Source organism: Zonotrichia leucophrys, chromosome 25, assembly GCF_028769735.1.
Source record: "Zonotrichia leucophrys gambelii isolate GWCS_2022_RI chromosome 25, RI_Zleu_2.0, whole genome shotgun sequence".
Lineage (NCBI taxonomy): Eukaryota > Metazoa > Chordata > Aves > Passeriformes > Passerellidae > Zonotrichia > Zonotrichia leucophrys.
In genome coordinates this window covers 1,138,121-1,158,481 of record NC_088194.1, presented here as the reverse complement: position 1 = coordinate 1,158,481, position 20,361 = coordinate 1,138,121, and the positions used below count along the sequence as shown (strand labels likewise).

Here is a 20,361-nt window from a genome sequence, read left to right as displayed (position 1 = left end):
AGGGTGCTCTCCAGGTTTCTTGCTCTTCCAGCTGCTGTTCAGAAACTCAAACCAGTTGGTTGGACTTTCTGAAAGAGCCACCTGGGCAGGAAACGTGAAAATACCTGGGTTTAAAAATAAGGTGGGGGAAAAAACCCAACCTAAAACCAAATAAACTCACCCCAAAACCCCAATTCCATGAAGAGAAAAGGGAGGGGTTTGAAATCCCCTTTGTCAGGTGCATTTGGAGGGCAGCAAACATTCTGTGCTCTTCTCCATCCTCCTCCTCACCCCAGCCAAGGGCTGCCCTCCCCATGGGGTGTTTTCCTTCTCATGCAGGGCACAGGGGTCAAGAGTTCCTTTTCTCCCCATGATGATGAGCAAAAACCTGTTAAGTCACCTTTGAGCAAAGCCTGAGGCTGCTGGGAGCATGGTCCCCATCCAGCCAAGGTGCTGAGGATGCAGAGTCAGGGCTCAGAGCAGCAGGAGGAACCTGGTTTGGTGGCTGAAAAAAGGGGATTTGGTTTGAAACACTTGGGGTGTGTTTGTGGCCTGGGGAGAGCAGTGTGGTTGGAATCCCATGTAAGGAACAGCAGCTGGTGTGGGGCTGAGGGCAGGGATGAGCAGCCCTGGGGTTTTCTCCTCGTCCCTACAAACATCCCATCCCTTTGAGCACTGTGCAGCTCTTGGCTGCCATAGCATCCTGTGAACAAGTCCCACAACGAAATTGTGTTAAAATATGTTTCCTTTCACTCAGTTGAAATTTACTGCCCGTTGTTCTGCAGTGTTTATTGTTGCTTCTGGAGAGTTCCTCTCTGGTTTGGACAGTAAATCTGCTGTCTTTCAGAGCATTTCTCTGTCCAAGAGCTGCAGCACACGGAAAGAATTAGCATCTTGCCCTGTGTCTGGTTGTGGAGCTGTTGCTACTTTGTGGTTTTGAAGATGCTGAAGGTGAATATTTTTCAGCCAGTTTAGAGAAGTGGCGACTCTGAAGGGAAAAGCAGCAAAGCAAACCCAACAAAAAGTTCCTCCTCTTCCAAAATTTCTTTGTGTGTGCAAAATCCTCATCTTGGTTCTGAGCCTTTGGGCTGTGGGCTCACAGTGAGGGAAATACCAAGAGGACACTGCAGGTGGATGAAATAAAAATCCTCATTTTCCTTTTGGCTCTTGCTGTATCACTGACCTTTGAGGGATGCTCACATGGTGTGAGCTGGAGCAGTGATGCTCTGGAACTGGGGATGCTCTGGGACTGGGGATGCCCAGAACTGGTGATGCCCAGAACTGGTGATGCCCCAGAGCTGGTGATGCCCAGAATTGGTGATACCCCAAAACTGGTGATGCCCCAGAATTGTTGATACCCCAGAACTGGTGATGCCCCAGAACTGTTGACACCCCAGAACTGGTGATGCCTAACCCTAATCCAAAACTGGTGATGCCCCAGAATTGTTGATACCCCAAAACTGGTGATACCCCAAAACTGGTGATGCTCTGGACCTGTATTTTTGGGGCTTCCCATGGTGGGATGGGGAGCAGCAGCCAAAGGATGCCTGTGGCACTGGCCCAGTGTTCCCCGTGGTGACAGTGCTCCTCACAGCTGGATGGTTGCTCCTGTTTGTTGCTGGGAAGGGAACATGCACCTATTTTGGTAAATAAGGACTCAGGAATTAAATGCCACCCCTGTAAGGTCTGTCCTTGCACAGAGTCTTACTGATGGGATTTATGGGTCAAAACCCCAGGTTTTGCTGCCCTTTGTCCCTCTGATCTTCTTCCTGGCCTCCCCATACCTCATCCTCCCTGGAGGGCAAATTGTGGATGTCAGGATGGGGGAAAGACTCCCTGTTCTCCTGCACTGAAACCACAGAACATGGTCGATGAATAACCAATAAATTGATGAATAACCAAAAAATGGATGAATAACCAATAATAAAGTTATTCACGATGAATAACTTTACCCCCCCAAAAAAGCAGAGAAAAAGATGAAGTGACTCACATGACTCAGTGAACCCCAAAACCGAGTGTGGGAGTGAGACATTTGGGTTTGTTGTTGGAGCATGGTCTGGTGAGGAGGTGAAGGATGGGCCAAGGTCTTCAGCAGGGTCTGGGGGTGCTCTGGGGTGGGAGAGGAGCAGGAGGAGCTTGGTCGGGTTGGCTGTGGCCGCTGCTTTGAATTTGGGAGAAAAAGCTTTTGAGTTTTTCAATGCTTTTTGTGACAAGGCTGGGGACTGCCAAGTCGAGGCAGATAGGAAGCTATTTTGGGCCTGGCTTTTCCCTTTGCCTGGGTCTTGGCACAGGGCACCTTGCCTTAAATGCAGTGTTATCACTGCTGTTATCCAGCTGCTCAGAGAGCAGGGAGAAAGGCATACCTGTGGAAAATGAACTGAAATTCCCTCTTTGTCCCCTCTCTGCAGTGCTGGAAAATGGCATGAGATGGGCTGGGGGGCTGTGCCAGAGGTGCCCTGGTACATCTGGATGCAGCCTCTGGTGCTGGGGGATGCAGATTAACATGGGAGCCCCTGAGATCTGCAGAATTTGTCCCTTTGGGGAGAGTTTTGGGCACAAGACAACCCCCAGATCCATGGAAACACCCTGTGAAGGCCAGGCTGTCTCAGCTGCCTTCAGAGTCCTCCTTCCCCTATAAAAATGAGGTTTCTGTGCCTGGTTATAAGGTTCCTTTCAAGCAATCAAATAAAGACATTTGAAAATTCCAAATTGGAGATTAGTGCAGAAACTGGAGACGGATTTAAATTGCCCCAGCTAATCACCAGCCTCTCGACTGCTTATGACTTTATTAAGAGAAAAAAAAAAAAAAAGAAAAAAAAGTGTCACAGAGGAGCAGGGATTCAGGGGCTCCCTGCTGCCACCTCCTCCTCCTCACCCAGCATCGTGTGTCCTGTGTGTTGCTGGCCTCCATCCTTGGGCTTCTTGGAGAAATAAATCCCTGAGCTGGGTGGGACAAAGAAGCAGAGGGTGTGATTTGGGTGCTGAGGGGGTGCTGGATGGGGTTGGGGATCAGTTTCTCACTCCTGTCTCTGTCCCTGTGCAGGTTTCTGAGCAGCTGCTGACGTCTCATCGCCGCTGGGTCAGCCTGTGCAGGCCGGTACCATGAACTGAGCACGGAGCCGCGCCGAAATATTTTTTTTTTTTTGTTTTGGCTTTTTTTTTTGGGGTTTGTTTTCTGCCTGAGAGAAAAGCCCCCCAGGCTCTTGGATGCAAGCATCCTAAAGTGGGGTTGCTGCTCCCCTCCCTGAGCCCCAGTGGTCCCGGCTGTGCTGAGGATTTGCCGAGAAGATGGGGAGGAAAAAGATCCAGATCCAGCGGATCACGGACGAGCGCAACCGGCAGGTCAGTGCTGTGTCCCTGCTCCTCCTCCTCACCCTGCTGCCCTCGGGGGCTCCAAAATTTCCCATTTCCATCCCACTCTGGGCTATCAGAGCTGTGCTTCTCCCATTCCATAAAACAAGCAGAGATTTAGGCCGGATCCAGGCAGATCCAGGCGTTGCTCCTCGCCTTGGAGCTCCTGGAGCTGTTTCCATCTAAGTGCTTTTCCAGAAGAAAGTATCTTCTCCACTTAGTTAGTTCCCCCCTCCCTTTTTTTTTAAATTTATTTTTGTCTTGCAGAAAATATATTTCAGTTGACATTTTCCATGTGGTTTTTCCAATAAAAAACAGCCACAACAAGTATCCATTTTGCTGAACGCAAACAACTCAAATTATTCCCTTTTTTTTTTCCTCCCTCCTCAATTGTAGACTTAAATGACTCCAGGGCTTTTTTCCTTGGGCTCTTTTGAAGCCAAGCCCAAGACACGCATGTGCATGTGTGCAGGAATGTATTCATATATCTCAGAGGGAAAACAAAAACCAGCAGATTATTCCCAAATTTCCATGTTCCTTAAACTGCAGTGCTGGAGCAGCAGCACTTTGCCAGCTCAGGTTTGCTCTGGGATGGTTCTGTCCGTGTATTTCCCATTACCACAGGACTTCCAGGCTTTGCTTTCTGTGCTCCAGCAGATCCAAGCTGCCTTTAGTCCAGCATGAGCTGCCACGCTTCTTTCCTGCCACTTTCACTCTAGAAAAACAGAAAAAACCGGGAAAAAAACCATGTGGATATATTCCTAATCCTTAAAGAGTGTCAGAGAACAGAATTGGATGAACCACTTTATTGCTCCTCAGCAAAACAATAGGAAATGGCAGATTTTCCTCATTATAACTTGGTGGTGGGGGCTGGGGTGAGCATCAGATATTTCTGCTGATGTCCCAGTTGCTCCTGGGGCTGTTTATATCCATCCTGAGGAGGAAACAGAGCCTCAGGGGTTGTTGGAGGATCTGGAGTGGATTTTATGGGGTGCACAGGGGAGTGAGGGATCTGCAGTGACTGGAGCCTTGTTCAGACAAATGGAAAATAATTGGAAATGCTGGAGGGGAATGGCTGGATAGACCTTGGGGGAAGGAAGGAGGCAGCAGCTGAGTGATGGGATGTTCCTGAGGGATGAGGGATGAGCCCTGGGTGGGATTTGGCAGCAGGAGCTGCTCTGCTGGGCTGGGTGTGATGGCTTTAGTGCCTCTCTGGTGTCCCCAAATCCCAGTTCCCTGGGCTGGGGGACACTGCTTTTCCCTGGCTGGTTCTTCCAAAACCCAGCACGGGAGCTTCACTCCCCAACCCAGAGCAGCACATCTTGCCTTGCTCTCAGAAAGCAGCCTGATCAAATGGGGTGGCAGCAGAGCAGCAGCTGAATTGGCCACCAGCACAGCTTTGCCATCAGATTTCACTGCTCCCTTTCTCTGGGAAAAAAGGACATGCAGGAAGATGGGACATTGCATGGTAAAGGAGTGCTGCAGGCATGCTGGGTGGCACCTTGGCACATCCTGGTGTCTCCTTGGCATGTCCTGGTGACTCCTTGCCATGCTGGTGTGGCTCCTTGGCATTCCTGGTGGCTCCTTGGCATGTCCTGGTGGCTCCTTGGCATTCCTGGTGGCTCCTTGGCATGCCTGGGTGGCTCCTTGGCATGCCTGGTGTCTCCTTGGCATGTTCTGGTGACTCCTTGCCATGCTGGTGTGGCTCCTTGGCATGTCCTGGTGGCTCCTTGGCATGTCCTGGTGGCTCCTTGGCATGTCCTGGTGGCTCCTTGGCACATCCTGGTGGCTCCTTGGCATGCCTTGTGGCTCCTTGGCATTCCTGGTGGCTCCTTGGCATGCCTGGGTGGCTTCTTAGATGTCCTGGTGACTCCTTGCCATGCCTGGTGCCTCCTTGGCATGCCTGGTGGCTCCTTGGCGTGCCTGGTGGCTCCTTGGCATGTCCTGGTGGCTCCTTGGCATGTCCTTGTGGCTCCTTGGCATGTCCTTGTGGCTCCTTGGCATGTCCTGGTGCCTCCTTGGCATATCCTGGTGGCTCCTTGGCATGTCCTGGTGGCTCCTTGGCATTCCTGGGTGGCTCCTTGGCATGCCTGGTGGCTCCTTGGCATGTCTGGGTGGCTCCTTGGCATGCCTGGTGTCTCCTTGGCGTGTCCTGGTGGCTCCTTGAGCTCCTGGAGCTGCTGGGGTGGGTCCAGAGGAGGCCATGGAGATGCTCTGGAGCCAGGCTGGGGCTGTTCAGCCTGGAGAAGGCTCCATGGAGATCTAAAAGGGCTCTGGAAAGCTGGAGAGGGACTTTGGACAAGGACCTGGAGTGACAGGACAAAGGGAGAATGGTTTTGAACTGAAAATAAGGAGATTTAGGTTGGATATCAGGAGAAAATTCTTCCCTGTGAGGGTGGGGAGGCCCTGGCACAGAGGAGCTGTGGTTGCCCCATCCCTGGAAATGTCCAAGGCCAGGCTGGACAGGGCTTGGAGCAGCCTGGGATAGTGGAAGAACCTGGGGTGGGACAAGATGAGCTTTTAGATCCCTTCCAACCCAACCCAGTGTGTGATTCTGTGAATTCCAGCAGCAGCCAGAACCAGGGGAGGAGAGGAGCAAGTAAGAGTCACTAATGTCATTAGAGGAATTACTGCAGAGGATTTGCCACAACAGATCAGGCCGTCAGTCCTTCAGGGCCAGGCTGCTGACTCTGGCAACTGCCAATATGGTTTACATCAGGGGAAAGGCAAAAAATCCCCTGCTAGTGTGGGGCAGTAATTCCTTCCTGACCCCTTTGGTGATCGGCTTATGCCCTGGAGCATGAGATTTGATTACCCTCTTAGACTTACAAGGTTAATTCTTCTGGATGAGCCTCATGCACAGTGTCAGGGGAGGTTTGAGGTTTCTGTCCCAGGTCATGAGTGGATGCACAAAGCCCTGGTAGGTGATGCTTTTGTGTGATGTGCTGGCTAAATGGCAAATCTTTGATTTTCTCTGCAAGAGAGGGATGCTCTTGGGCCCTGTCTGCACAGGGAATATCCCCCCATCTCTAGAGGGGTAATTTGGTGGTTTGTGTTCTGAGCTGTGCTCAGTTTGCTGGTTGGTTTGAGGAAGGTGATCCCACACTTTTCACTGCTCAAGAACCCAAACCAGGCTTGTCCCTGCTCTTCAAGGCCCTATTGATTGCACCCCTCATCTCAGCCTCGCCCCATTGCCTCCAGTCTTGGCTGAGCCCATTGTGGTGCCCAGCAAGGTGTGGTTTCTGCAGAGGGAATATCCCCCCATCTCTGGAGGGATAATTTGGTGGTTTGTGTTTGAGCTGTGCCCAGGTTGCTGGTTCATTTGGGGAAGGTGACCCCACATTTTCACTGCTCAAGAACCCAAACCAGGCTTGTCCCTGCTCTTCAAGGCCCCATTGATTGGACCCCACATCTCAGCCTCACCCCATTGCCTCCAGTCTTGGTGGCTGAACCCATCAAGGTGTGGTTTCTGCAGAGGGAATATCCCCCCATCTCTGGAGGGATAATTTGGTGGTTTGTGTTTGAGCTGTGCCCAGGTTGCTGGTTGGTTTGAGGAAGGTGACCCCACATTTTCACTGCTCAAGAACCCAAACCAGGCTTGTCCCCACTCTTCAAGGCCCCATTGATTGGACCCCACATCTCAGCCTCACCCCATTGCCTCCAGTCTTGGTGGCTGAACCCATCAAGGTGTGGTTTGGCCAGGTGTCCCTGGCACTGTGGCTGCAGGAACAGCCCTGGGCTCTTGTTCTGGTGGACACCCTCGTGTTTTCCTCCTGGAGCTCCTCCAGCTGCTTGGAGGGTCAGTCAGAGCCTGGAGGCCACCCCAGCAGGGACAGAGGGACAGGTCCTGGTGGGAAAAGGGGACAGAGGGACAGGTCCTGGTGGGGATGGGGAAGCAGGAGGGGGAAGGAAGAGAGACAGGTCCTGGTGAGAAAAGGGACAGAGGGACAGGTCCTGGTGGGGAAGGGGACAGAGAGACAGGTCCTGGTGGGAAAAGGGGACAGAGAGACAGGTCCTGGTGAGAAAAGGGGACAGAGGGACAGGTCCTGGTGGGGATGGGGACAGAGAGACAGGTCCTGGTGGGGAAGGGACAGAGGGACAGGTCCTGGTGGGGAAGGGGACAGAGGGACAGGTCCTGGTGGGAAAAGGGGACAGAGGGACAGGTCCTGGTGGGAAAAGGGGCAGAGGGACAGGTCCTGGTGGGGAAGGGACAGAGGAACAGGTTTTGGTTTTAGAGCCCGTCCTGCCACAGCTGCAGGAGCAGAACCACAGCTGGCTCCCACCTGTGGCACTGCCAGCTCCTGTGTTGGGAGCTGCCCCCCAGCAGAGGTTTTGGGTGGCTGAGAAGTGCAGAATGCTGCTGGGGAGGGGGAGCTGTGGGTGAAGGGAGCTGCCCTCAGGTGATTTGATTTGAGCAGAGTGCACTGGGCTGGTGCTGGTGTGATGTGAGTGCCCAGAGCACGTGGCGGCCGCAGCAGCACAGGGACCAGCCCTGCACTTTGCAGGGGCTGAGGCGATTAGAGCTGAATCTCATTAGTGCTTCATTATCTCTGGGAGGTGGTGGGGAGGGGCAGCAGCTCCCCCTGCCAAGTGTGCCCAGAGCTGCCCCTGCTCCATGGACTGTGGCTGGGGTGCAGCAGCCTCATTCACTCCCCTCCCTCAGCTCTGGGAATTAAAGCTGCTCAGCTGCAAAATTGATGCTGTGGTGGAGACCCAGAGTGGAGTGGAGCCTTCCCATGTGGAGAGGGAGCAGGTCTTGGCACCTCAGCTCATCTCCAGCCCTTCCCTGGAGGCTGCTTTGCCCTCAGAGCAATGCTTAGCACAAAGCCATGACCTCCTGCCTCTTATTTTCTTTTTCTGTTTTTTATTTGTTGAGAGAGCATTGGCCAGGCCTCGTGCCTTCCCCGTCAGTGTGCTGCGTGTTCTGGGGGTGGGGGACCCTCAGCAGCTCTGTCTGCACTGCAGCAGGGCCAGGGAGCCCCAAACCAGCTCCCTCTGCCCCAGCTGGCTCCTGTTAGCAGTGTGGTGGTGAGAGCTGAGCGTGGGCTGGGAGTCAGAGCCCAACGTCTGCCCTGCAGCTGGAGCTGCTGCTGGAGCCAGCGCCCAGCCCCAGCCCCAGCCAGCCCTCCAGGATCACTCCTGCCCTGCTTACAGCTCAAGGCAGGCTGGGGAGGCAGGGGACCCCAGCTGGGCAGGCAAGGAAAGGAGAACACCCCAGTGAGGTCCCACAAAGGGACAGCAAGGTGGGAGGTTTTGGTTCAGCAAGGTGGAAGTGCAGTTCCTGGCACAGAGGGGCTCGTGGTGCCCGTGGAGAAGGGATAAATGGAGCTGGTGAGCAGGAGAGTGAGCACCCCTGGGCGGTTTTGGGGTGCTGAGCCCCAGCTCTGTGGCCCCCAGGGTTGGGCACTCACAGCAGCAGCTGCAGCAAGTGAGGACAAGATCTCCATGGCTCGAATATTCCACTTCAAAACCCGCAGCCCCCGGACAGATGGCAGCTCTGCTGGGGATTTTGCTGAAATTTATTTTCTCTTGATTTGGCAATATGTGATTTCCAAGGCTGATAATCATCTTTGTGCTTGTGAAGTGTCTGCCTTTGGAGGATCCCAAAATAGGCAGCAATAGGAACCGTTGGGAAGAGGGAGGCGAGAGAGGAGAGCTTGGGGTTGGGTCCAGTTGGGGAAACTGAGACAGAACATTCCTTCTGCATTCCCCTTCCTTTTGCTCTTCCTGCTGTGGTCATTCCATTTGTCTCTGGGAGCTGTTGAGTCTGTGACAGGGTGACCACAGCTCCTGACCATGGCTGTCCTTGCTTTCAGGTGACCTTCACCAAGCGTAAGTTTGGCCTGATGAAGAAAGCCTACGAGCTGAGCGTGCTGTGCGACTGTGAGATCGCCCTCATCATCTTCAACCACTCCAACAAGCTGTTCCAGTATGCCAGCACCGACATGGACAAGGTGCTGCTCAAGTACACCGAGTACAACGAGCCCCACGAGAGCCGGACCAACGCCGACATCATCGAGGTGAGGCCCAGCTGTGCCCCCAGGGTGGGGCCAGGGCTTGGGCTGGGACCACTCTGTGTGCTGGGAGGGCATGGAGCCAGCAGATCTGCCACACTCAGATGGATTTGGAATGGTTTGGGTTCAGCAAACCCATGGAAATAGGCTGTTCTGGGTGGTGGAGTTGTCTCCAGGTTGTGTGGTGACCTGATGTCCTGAAGCTTGAGGTGCAGGTTTGCTCTGTGGGACCTTGCTGTGGAATCCAGGCAAACCAGGAGAAGGATTTGGGCTGCTGCTGGAGTGCCTGGTGCAGCTGGCGACACCTGGTGACATTGCCCCCACCTGATACTCAGGCACAGTAGGGTTGTGGGAGGGCACCAGTGGCCAAATTGCAGGGGAATTCAGGTGGGATGGTCCAGGGCCTGCTCAAAGCATGGCCAAGCTCATGGGATGGTCCAGGGCCTGTTTAAAGCATGGCCAAGCTCATGGGATGGTCCAGGGCCTGCTCAAAGCATGGCCAAGATCATGGGATGGTCCAGGGCCTGCTCAAAGCATGGCCATGATCATGGGATGGTCCAGAGCCTGTTTAAAGCATGGCCAAGATCATGGGATGGACCAGTTGGGATGATCCAGGGCCTGCTCAAAGCATGGCCATGATCATGGGATGGCCCAGGGCCTGCTCAAAGCATGGCCAAGCTCATGGATGGTCCAGTTGGGATGGTCCAGGGCCTGTTTAAAGCATGGCCATGATCATGGGATGGACCAGTTGGGATGGTCCAGGGCCTGCTCAAAGCATGGCCAAGCTCATGGAATGGCCCAGGGCCTGCTCAAAGCATGGCCAAGCTCATGGGATGGTCCAGGGCCTGCTCAAAGCATGGCCATGATCATGGAATGGTCCAGGGCCTGTTTAAAGCATGGCCAAGCTCATGGGATGGTCCAGGGCCTGCTCAAAGCATGGCCAAGCTCATGGGATGGTCCAGGGCCTGCTCAAAGCATGGCCAAGCTCATGGCTTGGTGGCTTTGCTCAAGGCTTGCCTTGCCTGTGTTTTGTGGCTCTCCAAGGATGGCCCAACCACCAGCCTGACCCACGCCCAGCTCTGCCACTGGCACCATGCCCAAACTGTGCCCACTTCAAGGCTGCTCTCCTCCAGCCTGCTGGCATCGCAGGAGATGCTCAGATGCCCACACTGGCTCTCTGCTGAGCTTTGTCCTTGTCCCTGATGCTGGCAGAGGGAGCATGGGGCACATTTGGCTCTCAGGGCAGTGCCAGCAGTGCCTTGGTCCTTGGTCACATCCTGTCCCTCACAGTGGCTGGGCAGATGGAGCTGCAGGGACCTCAGCATGGGGGCAGCTGCCATTAAACCTGGACAGACAGACAAATGAAGGGCTTGAGTTTGTCATTAGTGGCATTATGGGCATCAGTTAATGCCCTCAGAGCCACTGTGGCAGAGTGGAGCAGCACAGCCTGCACTGCTGGAGGAATTGAGCTTCTGCTTTTGAATTTCTTTGGTGCCCCTTGGCCACTGTGCTCAGCCTTTGATTTCATGAAGGAGAAGGGAAAAAAACCCAGCCTGCCTCTTCCCCCAAAAATCTTGCTTTCTTTTTTATTCTCTGTAAAATGTGTCTTTTTGAGAGATTTGAGGTTTTCACCCCATGGCTGAGCCGAGCATCTCACAACATCTGCCTTCCTTTGCTGGCGGCTTTGGAGACCCTTCTGCCACTGCACAGCTTTGTAGGGGCCTTAAAAATGCTTCCAAAATGTCCTTTTTGGCCAGTTGGAGGCAGGTCATGCCCCCTTTTGCTGTGCAGATGCTGGCAGCCTCTCCGGGATGCTCAACCCGCGCTCGCAGCATCGAACAGATTTGTCTTGGCCTAAAAATACCATCAACATTTTGGGCAGCCTTCTCTGTTCCCTTATGGTCCAAGATGCAAACACTCCCAAGCAGACAAGTTACACACAGTCCTTGGCACCCAAAGAAACGTTGTGTTTGCACCACATGAAAAGCTGGATCTGCATCCAAAGCCAGCCAGAGAGGAACATCGGGAGCGGAAGGATATTGGTGGATGGCAAAGGAAAAAACCCAAACACGCTGGGCTAGGCTTGGGTTGCTGGCAGAGCTCTCATGGAGCAAAACCTGCAGGTTTGGAGGCTGCTCAAGCATCCCCTCCTCGTCCTTGTCTTGTCTGGGAGCAGGGTTGGGGCTGCTTGAGGATTTTTAATGTTTTCTGAACCCGTGCCCCCCATTCCTGCTCTTGGGGCTGATTTCTGTTTCTCCTCGCCCAGGTCAGGTTCCAACAGCCCAGCTGTGTCCCCACTGCACACTAATCCAATTTATCTCCTGTTTCTTGAGGGTTCCCAGTTGAACTTGACTCACCAAAAGCATCTTCTCACTCTGGAAGCTTCCCCACACTGAGCATTTAGAGACTGTGACAAGCCAGGCTGGGAATTTGCCACCAAATGTGATTTTAAGTGGATTTCAAGGGGCTGCTGCACCAACCCACCTTCCCTGGGATGTCTGCCTGTCTTTCCTGCTGAGGGATTCAGCCCTGAGTGGCTCTGGCAGCATCTCAGGGAGGATGAGGAGCAGCCAGGACCTGGAGGAACTGAGGCAGAAACCTTTTGATTTTGTTTTTCTGGTGGAAGGGAAGCGAGCAGAGGCTCTGAAGCCAAGCACTGCCAGGCTGAGGGCTCCTGGGGCAGGATGAGTTGCTCTGTCCAAATTACATTTTAAAACAGCAGCAAGCATGAGATCTGCTGGTTTTTGGTGCTGGGGAGGTGCATCTGAGAGTGGGACTGAGGGCACAGGAATGTCCTCGAGGGGTCTCTCCCCTGGATATTTAGTGAGAGGCAGAGCTGCTCCATGCTGAGCACACCCAGCCCTAGCTCAGGAAGGGTTCCACACCCCAGCTGCCTTTTGGGGCCCAGTCATTCCTTTAGCTGCTCAGAGTGACCCCGAGAAAAGTTCCAAAGTCTCTTTTCCCAGCCCAGCACTTGAAGAAGGAGTCAGGGCTCTTCATTTCTCGGTCTCAAGGTTGTTTATTTTATCTTATCTATAAAAAATTTTCTCCTGGCCTGCTGAGGTCCATCCAGCAGGACAGTTCCAGGCACTCTGCCTGCCCCTGGGTGGTGTTATGTCTTTATACAAAAAACTACCTGTACAATATTTACAATTACTTCCCAATACCTATGTTAGACAGTGATCTTCCACTCTAAACCAATCTAAAAGTGCCACCATCACAGCAGAAGATGGAGGCCAAGAAGAAGAAGAAGAAGCAGAAAGGCTGGACATGCCCAGATCCCTCCATCTTGCCTCCTGAACCCCCATACCAAAAACCTCAAGAAATCTATTTTTCACCCCATGATAACTTCACTATCATTCTACTTTAACTCGTGTGGCTTGTAACTCCTCACACAAAGCTGGTAATTGTTTCCAGCCCTTGGGGTGGTGTTAGTTTTTAATACTAAAAACTACCTGTACGATATTTACAATAGCTTCCCAATACCTATCACCTATGTTAGACAGTGAGCTTCCACTCTAAACCAATCTAAAAGTGCCACCATCACAGCAGAAGATGGAGGCCAAGAAGAAGAAGGAGAAAGGCTGGGCATGACCAGTTCTGTCCATCTTGCCTCCTGAACCCCCATACCAAAAACCCCAAAAAATCTACTTTTCCACCCCGTGATAGCTTCACTGTTACTGTACTTAATTTGTCATGGCTTGCACATCTTCATACAAGGTTGGTAATTTGCTCCATGGGTCATAATCAAACCCACATTTTGGGCATTTTGGGCTCCGTGCCAGGGTCCCTGTGCCCCCTGGCAGGGGTCTGGCCAGAGGGATGTCCTGGGTGCTGCCAGGGTGGGTTCCAGCAGTGCCAGGGCTCTGCAGTGCCCATCAGGATTCACCCACACAACCCCCGCCAGACAAAACCCTGGTTCCTGCAGGCTTTTAAGTCAGAGCAAATCTCCGTGCTGCAGAGAGGGGGCTTTCCTGGCTGGGGGGGCCCAGCTGAGCCCCCAGCCGGGCACGCCGGGTGCCACGTGCCCGCCCAGCCGGGATCACGCCGGCTTTGGGGCTCGCTGTCGCTTCTCGTTTCCTGCCAGCCCGGCTGACGTGCCAGCTCCTCAGAGGGGCCTTGGGCAGGGCAGAGCTCACCGAGCACCAGGATGCTCCACAGCCACTTAAAGGCACCCAGCTGTTCCTGCCCCGTCCTTGGCTGGGTGTCCTGGAGGGGCTGATTTTCCCCCCTGATTCGCTTTCCTGGTTGTCACTCCGCAGGATGTGTTAAATCAGACATTCTGCAGGATGCTGAAACGCAGGGGCAGCTGCCAGTGTCAGTGTCTTCATCCTCATCCTCATCCTTATCCTCATCCAGACTTCCCCAAAGGCCAGAGTGGTTGAGGCTCCCTCCTCTAAGGGAAGTGGGCTGCATCCTGGCTGAGCATCGTTTCCTCTCACATGTTCTGCATTTCCTGCTGCTCTCTTCCCCTCTTCAAATTGGAAATCTGCTCCCCTGAGAGCTGCACTCATGGCAGTGAGAATATTGCCTGGAAAAGCAGGATGTGCAGTGGGTCCTGATGGAACGGGGGGATCTGAGGGGCAGGTGATGACCGATTGGGCTTTGCAATGGGAAATTCTCCCCCTGGTTCTTTCTGAAAATTTTCTGCTGTAAAGGAACTGCTTTTAAATCTCTTCCATATGAGAAATTGTTGTGTTCTGCTGGCTGCAGCCCAGTGACAGAAAGGTTTCCTGAAAACCTCTTTACATTTTCTGTTTTTTTTTTTCCCCTGGCAAAATAAAAGAAGAGGAACGAGAAGGAAAGTTCTTTTCTAAAAGACCTTGCAGAGATCCCAAACACAGGAATCTTTGGGTTTGACTCCTGCTCCAGCAGAATTATTTTCCTTTTACATCATCTCAACAAAAAAGCTCAAAATGTGGGATGCACATTTTAATTTTTTTTTTTTTTTGCAAAAAAACCCCAAAGAAGCAGCAGCCAACGCCCGTATGGCTGGAAATGGCATTTTGTTGTCCCCAAGCTCTCATTTTGTTGTCTCAGAGAGCAGCAGATGCTGCAAGGCACGCTGCCCTGGCTCGTGTCCTGCTGCCACTCCAGCCTGGTGCTTGCTGTGCTGCCGAGCTCAGCCCTGGGCTTTGTCCCCGTCCCCTTCCCTGCAGCTCCTCACGGTGTCACAGGGTCACAATCCAGCCCCAAGGTCACAGTCCCAGCTCAGGGTCGCTGTCCCAGCTCACAGGTTTGCAGGAAGGATTTTTTTTGTCTGGTTTGATGTTTCCTGGGGCTGCTGGTGGGTTTCCTGCAGGAGCAGGGATGGTGACACCACAGCTGCCCCTCACTGCTCAGCTGCTGCAAACCCAGAGTCTCAGAGACAATGGGTCTCACAGACAGTGAAGTTCTGGCTGATTTTACAGCACTGGTGGCTGGGGAGAGCAAAAACACCAAGGCAAAGCTGGTTAGCAAACACAAAGAGTGTTAGAGAAGGAGCTGGGGAGAGATGAAGAGGTGATGCTGTGAGATGTGAAGGGGTGAGCAAAGCCACATCCACCCCATTCCACTGCTTTCCTTGACACCCTTGTTGAGGGAACAACCCCCAGGATGATTTTGTGTGGGCTTAGAAAAGGCAAAATGCTGGGGCTGTGGTGGGTTTCGTGCAGGAGCAGGGATGGGGACACCACAGCTGCAAACCCACCCTGCAAGAAACTCAGAGACAGTGAAATTATGGCTGATTTTTTATGGGGAGAGCAAAAACACCAAGGCAAAGCTGGTTAGCAAACACAGAGATGTGTTAGAGGAGGAGCTGGGGGGAGATGAAGAGGTGATGCTGTGAGATTTTCAGGTGAGCAAAGCCACATCCACTCCAATCCACTGCTTTCCTTGACACCCTTGTTGAGGGAACAACCCCCAGGATGATTTTGTGTGGCTTAAAAAGACAATGTGGCTGTGGTGGGTTTCTGATTAGCAGGATGTTGAACATAGTGCCCCTACACCTCATCATCTGCAACCCCACCTGCAAGGTCAGAAAGTGAAATTAGGCTGATTTTATGGGAGAGCAAAACGCCAGGCAAAGCTGGTTAGCAAACACAAAGAGTGTTAGAGAAGGAGCTGAGGGGAGATGAAGAGGTGATGCTGTGAGATTTTCAGGTGAGCAAAGCCACATCCACCCCATTCCACTGCTTTCCTTGACACCCTTGTTGAGGGAACAACCCCCAGGATGATTTTATGTGTTTAATTTAAATTTTTTTTAGGTTTTATTTTATAATTTTAAAATTTATTTTTTAATTTTTTGCCATTTATTATGTGAAAATGCTGGGGCTGCTGGTGGCAGCCCTGTGCTCGTCCTGTGCTTGGTTCTGGTGTCAGATACAGGCAGGGAGCTGCCTAAAAACCTCCCTTTCAAAATGATGTTTTTAAAAGCTGAAACCTCTTGAAAAATCCCATTTGAGGTTCCCTCCTTTGGGTGTTCTGTGAATCCCCACATCTTCTGAATCTGCCAACAGCTGTTGCTGGAGGAGAGGAATTTTCAGAGATTTTTTTGACTTTGATTTGATTTTAATGTTTTGGATTTTGATTTAAATTTAATTTTTTAATTTTTTTTATTTTGATTTTATTTTGATTTTTTGATCTTGATTTTATTTTGATTTGATTTTTGATTTTGACTTGATTTTGATTTTTTGATTTTGATTTGATTTTTGATTTTGATTTGATTTTGATTTGATTCTGATTTTATTTTGATTTGATTTTGATTTGATTCTGATTTTATTTTGATTTGATTTTTTATTTTGATTTGATTTTGATTTTTTGATTTGATTTTTTATTTTGATTTGATTTTGATTTGATTTTGATTTTTATTTGATTTTGATTTGATTTTTTATTTTGATTTGATTTTGATTTTTTTATTTTGATTTCATTTAATTCTTTTTTTATTTTGATTCGATTTTGATTTGGCTTGTTTATTTTGATTTGATTTTGATTTTTTGGGTTTTGATTTGATTTTGATTCGATTTTGATTTGATTTTTTTGATTTTGATTTTGATTTGATTTTTTAAATTTTGATTTTTTAAAATTTTTGATTTGATTTTTAATTTTTTTTTTTAATTTTTTTTTTATTTTGATTTGATTTGGATTTTTTTGGACGAATTACCTTCCCAGTCCCCATGCAGGGATGGGAGAGCAGAAATGAGAGCTCCGGCTCCTGTCCCTGCAAAGGGAATTGTGTTGGGGTGGGCACAGCCCTGTGTTGGACACCAGAGAGTTTCTGCAGTGCCTGAAGGAAACCCAGCTCCATTGCTTCACTGCTCATGGAACAACTTGTTTCCATTTTGCCTTTGAAAGAGAAAAAGAAAAAAAAAACTTATTTTTTTTTTTAGAGAAAAGCTCAACTTTCCGTCTTTTGGCTGTGTCGGCGAAACAAAAGGTTTAGGAAAAAAAAAAATCAAAAAAAAGCAAAGCTGTTCCTTCCCCAGCAGCAGCACCTCTTCCTCTTTTGGGCCATTCTGAGAACAAACAAGGACACGTACAAAAATAGAAAATTAATAGGGAAAAGTCCTGAGGAAACTGCAGAAAAAGGCCTGGGAATCTCCTGCTCATGGCAGTGACTGATTCCCATTGCCTTGTTCTACAGACGGGAATTAGGGACACCAGGAATTACCAAGTTATTATTATAATATAATATATTAATATAATATAATGTAATATAATGTAATGTAATATAATGTAATACAATATAATATAATATAATACAATATAATGCAATATAATATTATACAAAATAATATAATGTAATGTAATATAATATAATGTAATGTATTGCAATGTAATATAATATAATATAATGTAATATAATGTAATATAATATAATACAATATAATGCAATATAATATTATACAATATAATAATATAATATAATATAATATAATATAATATAATATAATATAATATAATATATCATATATCATATCATATCATATCATATCATATCATATATCATATAATACAATATATTACAATGCAATACAATACAATATAATACAATATTATACAATATAATACAATACAATACAATATAATATATTACAATGCAATACAATTTAATACAATACAATACAATATATTAGGTATAATATTAATGTTAGGTATAAGTATTATTAATCATCATTATTATCAGGTAATTAGTTAATAATTATTCGGTGTCAGGAATTACTGGTGACACCAGACACCACCATGGTCAGGAGTGAGTGGAGTTTTTTGGTATGTGAACAAGAACATTTCCCCTCTGTGAATCCAGAAATGAGGGTGAAAGTGGTGCTGGGAAGGCCCAGGAAGGAGCAATTTTAATGGAGAATATTGTGAAATTGTTCAGCTGGATGGAGAACAGGCTGGGCTGGGTGTGGTGCCCATTGCCTGCAGAAGGATCCAGGGAGCCCAACCTGTGGTGCTGAGCAGATCCCGCCAGCAGCGTTCCCAGCCCATCTGGGATTTATTCACTGCACTTTTATTGCCCCCAGAGGCCCTGTGTTTCCTTTCCTGGAGCTCTCAGGTAGCTGAAGAGCCACTCCCAAATAAGCTTTGGCCTCAGAACTGAGATGTTTGTTGCTGTTTAGGAAGGCAGAGAATTGTCAAGACTTTCTGGTTTTTTTTTCTTTTTCCCTGCTGAATTTGGCATGAAAAGGGATGAAGACTTCCAGGAAATTCTGTATCTTTGACTCCTGCAAAAAAAGAAAAAAGAGTTGGCAAGTGCTGGTTCCATCATAATGCCTTAATTGCTTTTGGTGTGTTGAAAATAGAAGGATTCAAAGTGGATCTCAGTGAGCTGCTGAAGATGAGAGAGGGACGTTGGGGTGTCGCTGTGCCCTGTGCTCCCTGGGCTCCTCCTGTCTCACCTCATTACCTCGGTGCAGCAGTGCCCAAACCTCTCCTGTGTGTGAGCCCAGCCTTGGCGTGGGCTTTGCTGCCACCATCACCCCCTGTGTCACCCCCAGCTGTCACTGTGCCACCTGCCCTGTCCTGTGATGCCCCTCCTGTGGCACCTTAGCGTTTGGCAGATGCCACTCGTCTGCTTTTGTCAGGAAATTCTGTCAGATTGGACAACTTGCTTGTAATTTCGGGGTTTATTTTCCTCTCTGGCTGTTTGTAAGTAGGTTTTCCCTGTTTTTTGCAGGACAGCAAAGAGCATGAAGGTTATTTTTCTCCTTTGTGATGTTGTGGCACCTGAAGGTGACAAAGATGCCTGAGTTCATGCAGGGCCAAATTCAGTCCTGGTGTAAACAGAACCTTTGAAAACAAGGAAGTTTCTCTCTGCTGCTCCCCGTGCTGTAATTTCTAAATCAGAGACACTCTGGCATCAAGTCTCAGGGGTTGTATCTTGACTTTTTAACCCCATGGATGTCACTGATGTCTTGGGTTGATGCTGTTGATTTGTACAGGGGCAAATCCTGGTCCAGGGGAGGTTCTTGGGGGTCCTGAGTTCATGCAGGACCAAATTCAGTCCTGGTATACAAAACAAGGAAGTTTCTCTCTGCTGCTCCCCATGCTGTAATTCCTTAATTAGAGACACCCTGGCATCAAACCCCAGGAGCTGTATCCTGATTTTTAAACCCCACTGAGCTCAGCAACATCTTGGGGTGATGTTGTTGACTTGTACAGGGGCAAATCCTGGTCCAGGGGAGGTTCTTGGGGGAACCTGAGTTCATGCAGGGCCAAATTCAGTCCTGGTATAAACAGAACCTTTGAAAACAAGGAAGTTTCTCTCTGCTGCTCCCCATGCTGTAATTCCTAAATTAGAGACACTCTGGCATCAAATCTCAGGGGTTGTATCCTGATTTTTTAACCCCATGGAGGTCAGTAGCATCTTGGGGTGATGTTGATTTGTGCAGCGGCAATTCCTGGTCCAGGGGAGGTTCTTGGGGGTCCTGAGTTTATGCATGGCTGGATTCAATCCTGGTATGAACAGAACCTTTGAAAACAAGGAAGTTTCTCTCTGCTGCTCCCCATGCTGTAATTTCTAAGCTGGCATCAAACCGCAGGGGTTGTGTCCTGATTTTTTTAACCCCATGGATGTCACTGATGTCTTGGGGTGATGCTGTTGATTTGTACAGGGGCAAATCCTGGTCCAGGGGAGGTTCTTGGGAGGACCTGTGGTGGTACCAGTTGTTGGTTTCTCTGTGTCTGGATTGAAGGCACTTGAGATGGTAGTTCATGTTTAAATAAACACTCAGGTGTTTATTATTATCAGTAAAACAGCGTCACAACCATGAGTTCTGCAGCTTTTCATTAGAAGGCACAAAATGGCCAATAATCTTTTGTTACAAGGTCTTTTAAGACTAAACTATCCAATTAAGAGCTGACACCTGGATTATTTTCCCTTTTAACCCAATAACTGATCCCAATGGGGACTTTTCTGCCCAATTACAAAATGCCACCCAAACCCATGGAGAAGAAGGAAGAAGAAACCCAGGATGACACCCTGTACATACTAAAAACCCCAAAACCTCAATTTCTCACCAAGTGATGCACCCGCACTACTCTCTATAATCTATTTCACACTTCTGTGGATTGTGGTATATTCTGGAAATATACCACAGGAATATTTCAGGAAACTTTCTCCATGGATGAGGGTCACAGCCAGAGCTCCCTGGGGGTCAGGGCACCCCCGAGCAGACAGAGGAACATTCCCAGTGGTGCCCTGAGTTTCCATGGGGAGCTGCCCCTGTTCCCCATCTCAGACTGTTCCGGTTGTGTTTTCAGACGTTAAGAAAGAAAGGTTTTAACGGCTGTGACAGCCCAGAGCCCGACGGCGACGACTCCATAGACCAGAGCCCCTTGATGGAGGATAAATACCGCAAAGGCAGCGAGGATCTGGATATCCTGTTCAAGAGATATGGTGTAAGTACCTGCCCGTGGCTGGAAATCCTTCATTATATGTTCTTTTCTGTTTTGTTTCTCTTCTGTTCGACCTCCCCTCGCCCTGTCCCTGCTCCCCCCGTGTCCCCCACACGTAACAGGCGCTGAACAAGAAGCA

The 20,361-nt window shown here is 49.7% G+C and overlaps 1 protein-coding gene across 7 annotated transcripts in view; it reads left to right on the top strand.

The window, feature by feature from the left end:
• Positions 1 to 20,361, top strand: part of MEF2D (myocyte enhancer factor 2D) — a 100,275-nt gene that overhangs the window by 44,499 nt on the left and 35,415 nt on the right. For all 7 annotated transcript variants that reach the window (XM_064732719.1, XM_064732725.1, XM_064732721.1 and 4 more), the window contains 3 exons: positions 3,023 to 3,321; positions 9,147 to 9,350; positions 20,088 to 20,225. In XM_064732719.1, coding sequence (XP_064588789.1) covers positions 3,268 to 3,321; positions 9,147 to 9,350; positions 20,088 to 20,225 — 396 coding nt within the window. In that variant the 5' untranslated portion in view covers positions 3,023 to 3,267. The remainder of the gene's footprint in view (positions 1 to 3,022; positions 3,322 to 9,146; positions 9,351 to 20,087; positions 20,226 to 20,361) is intronic.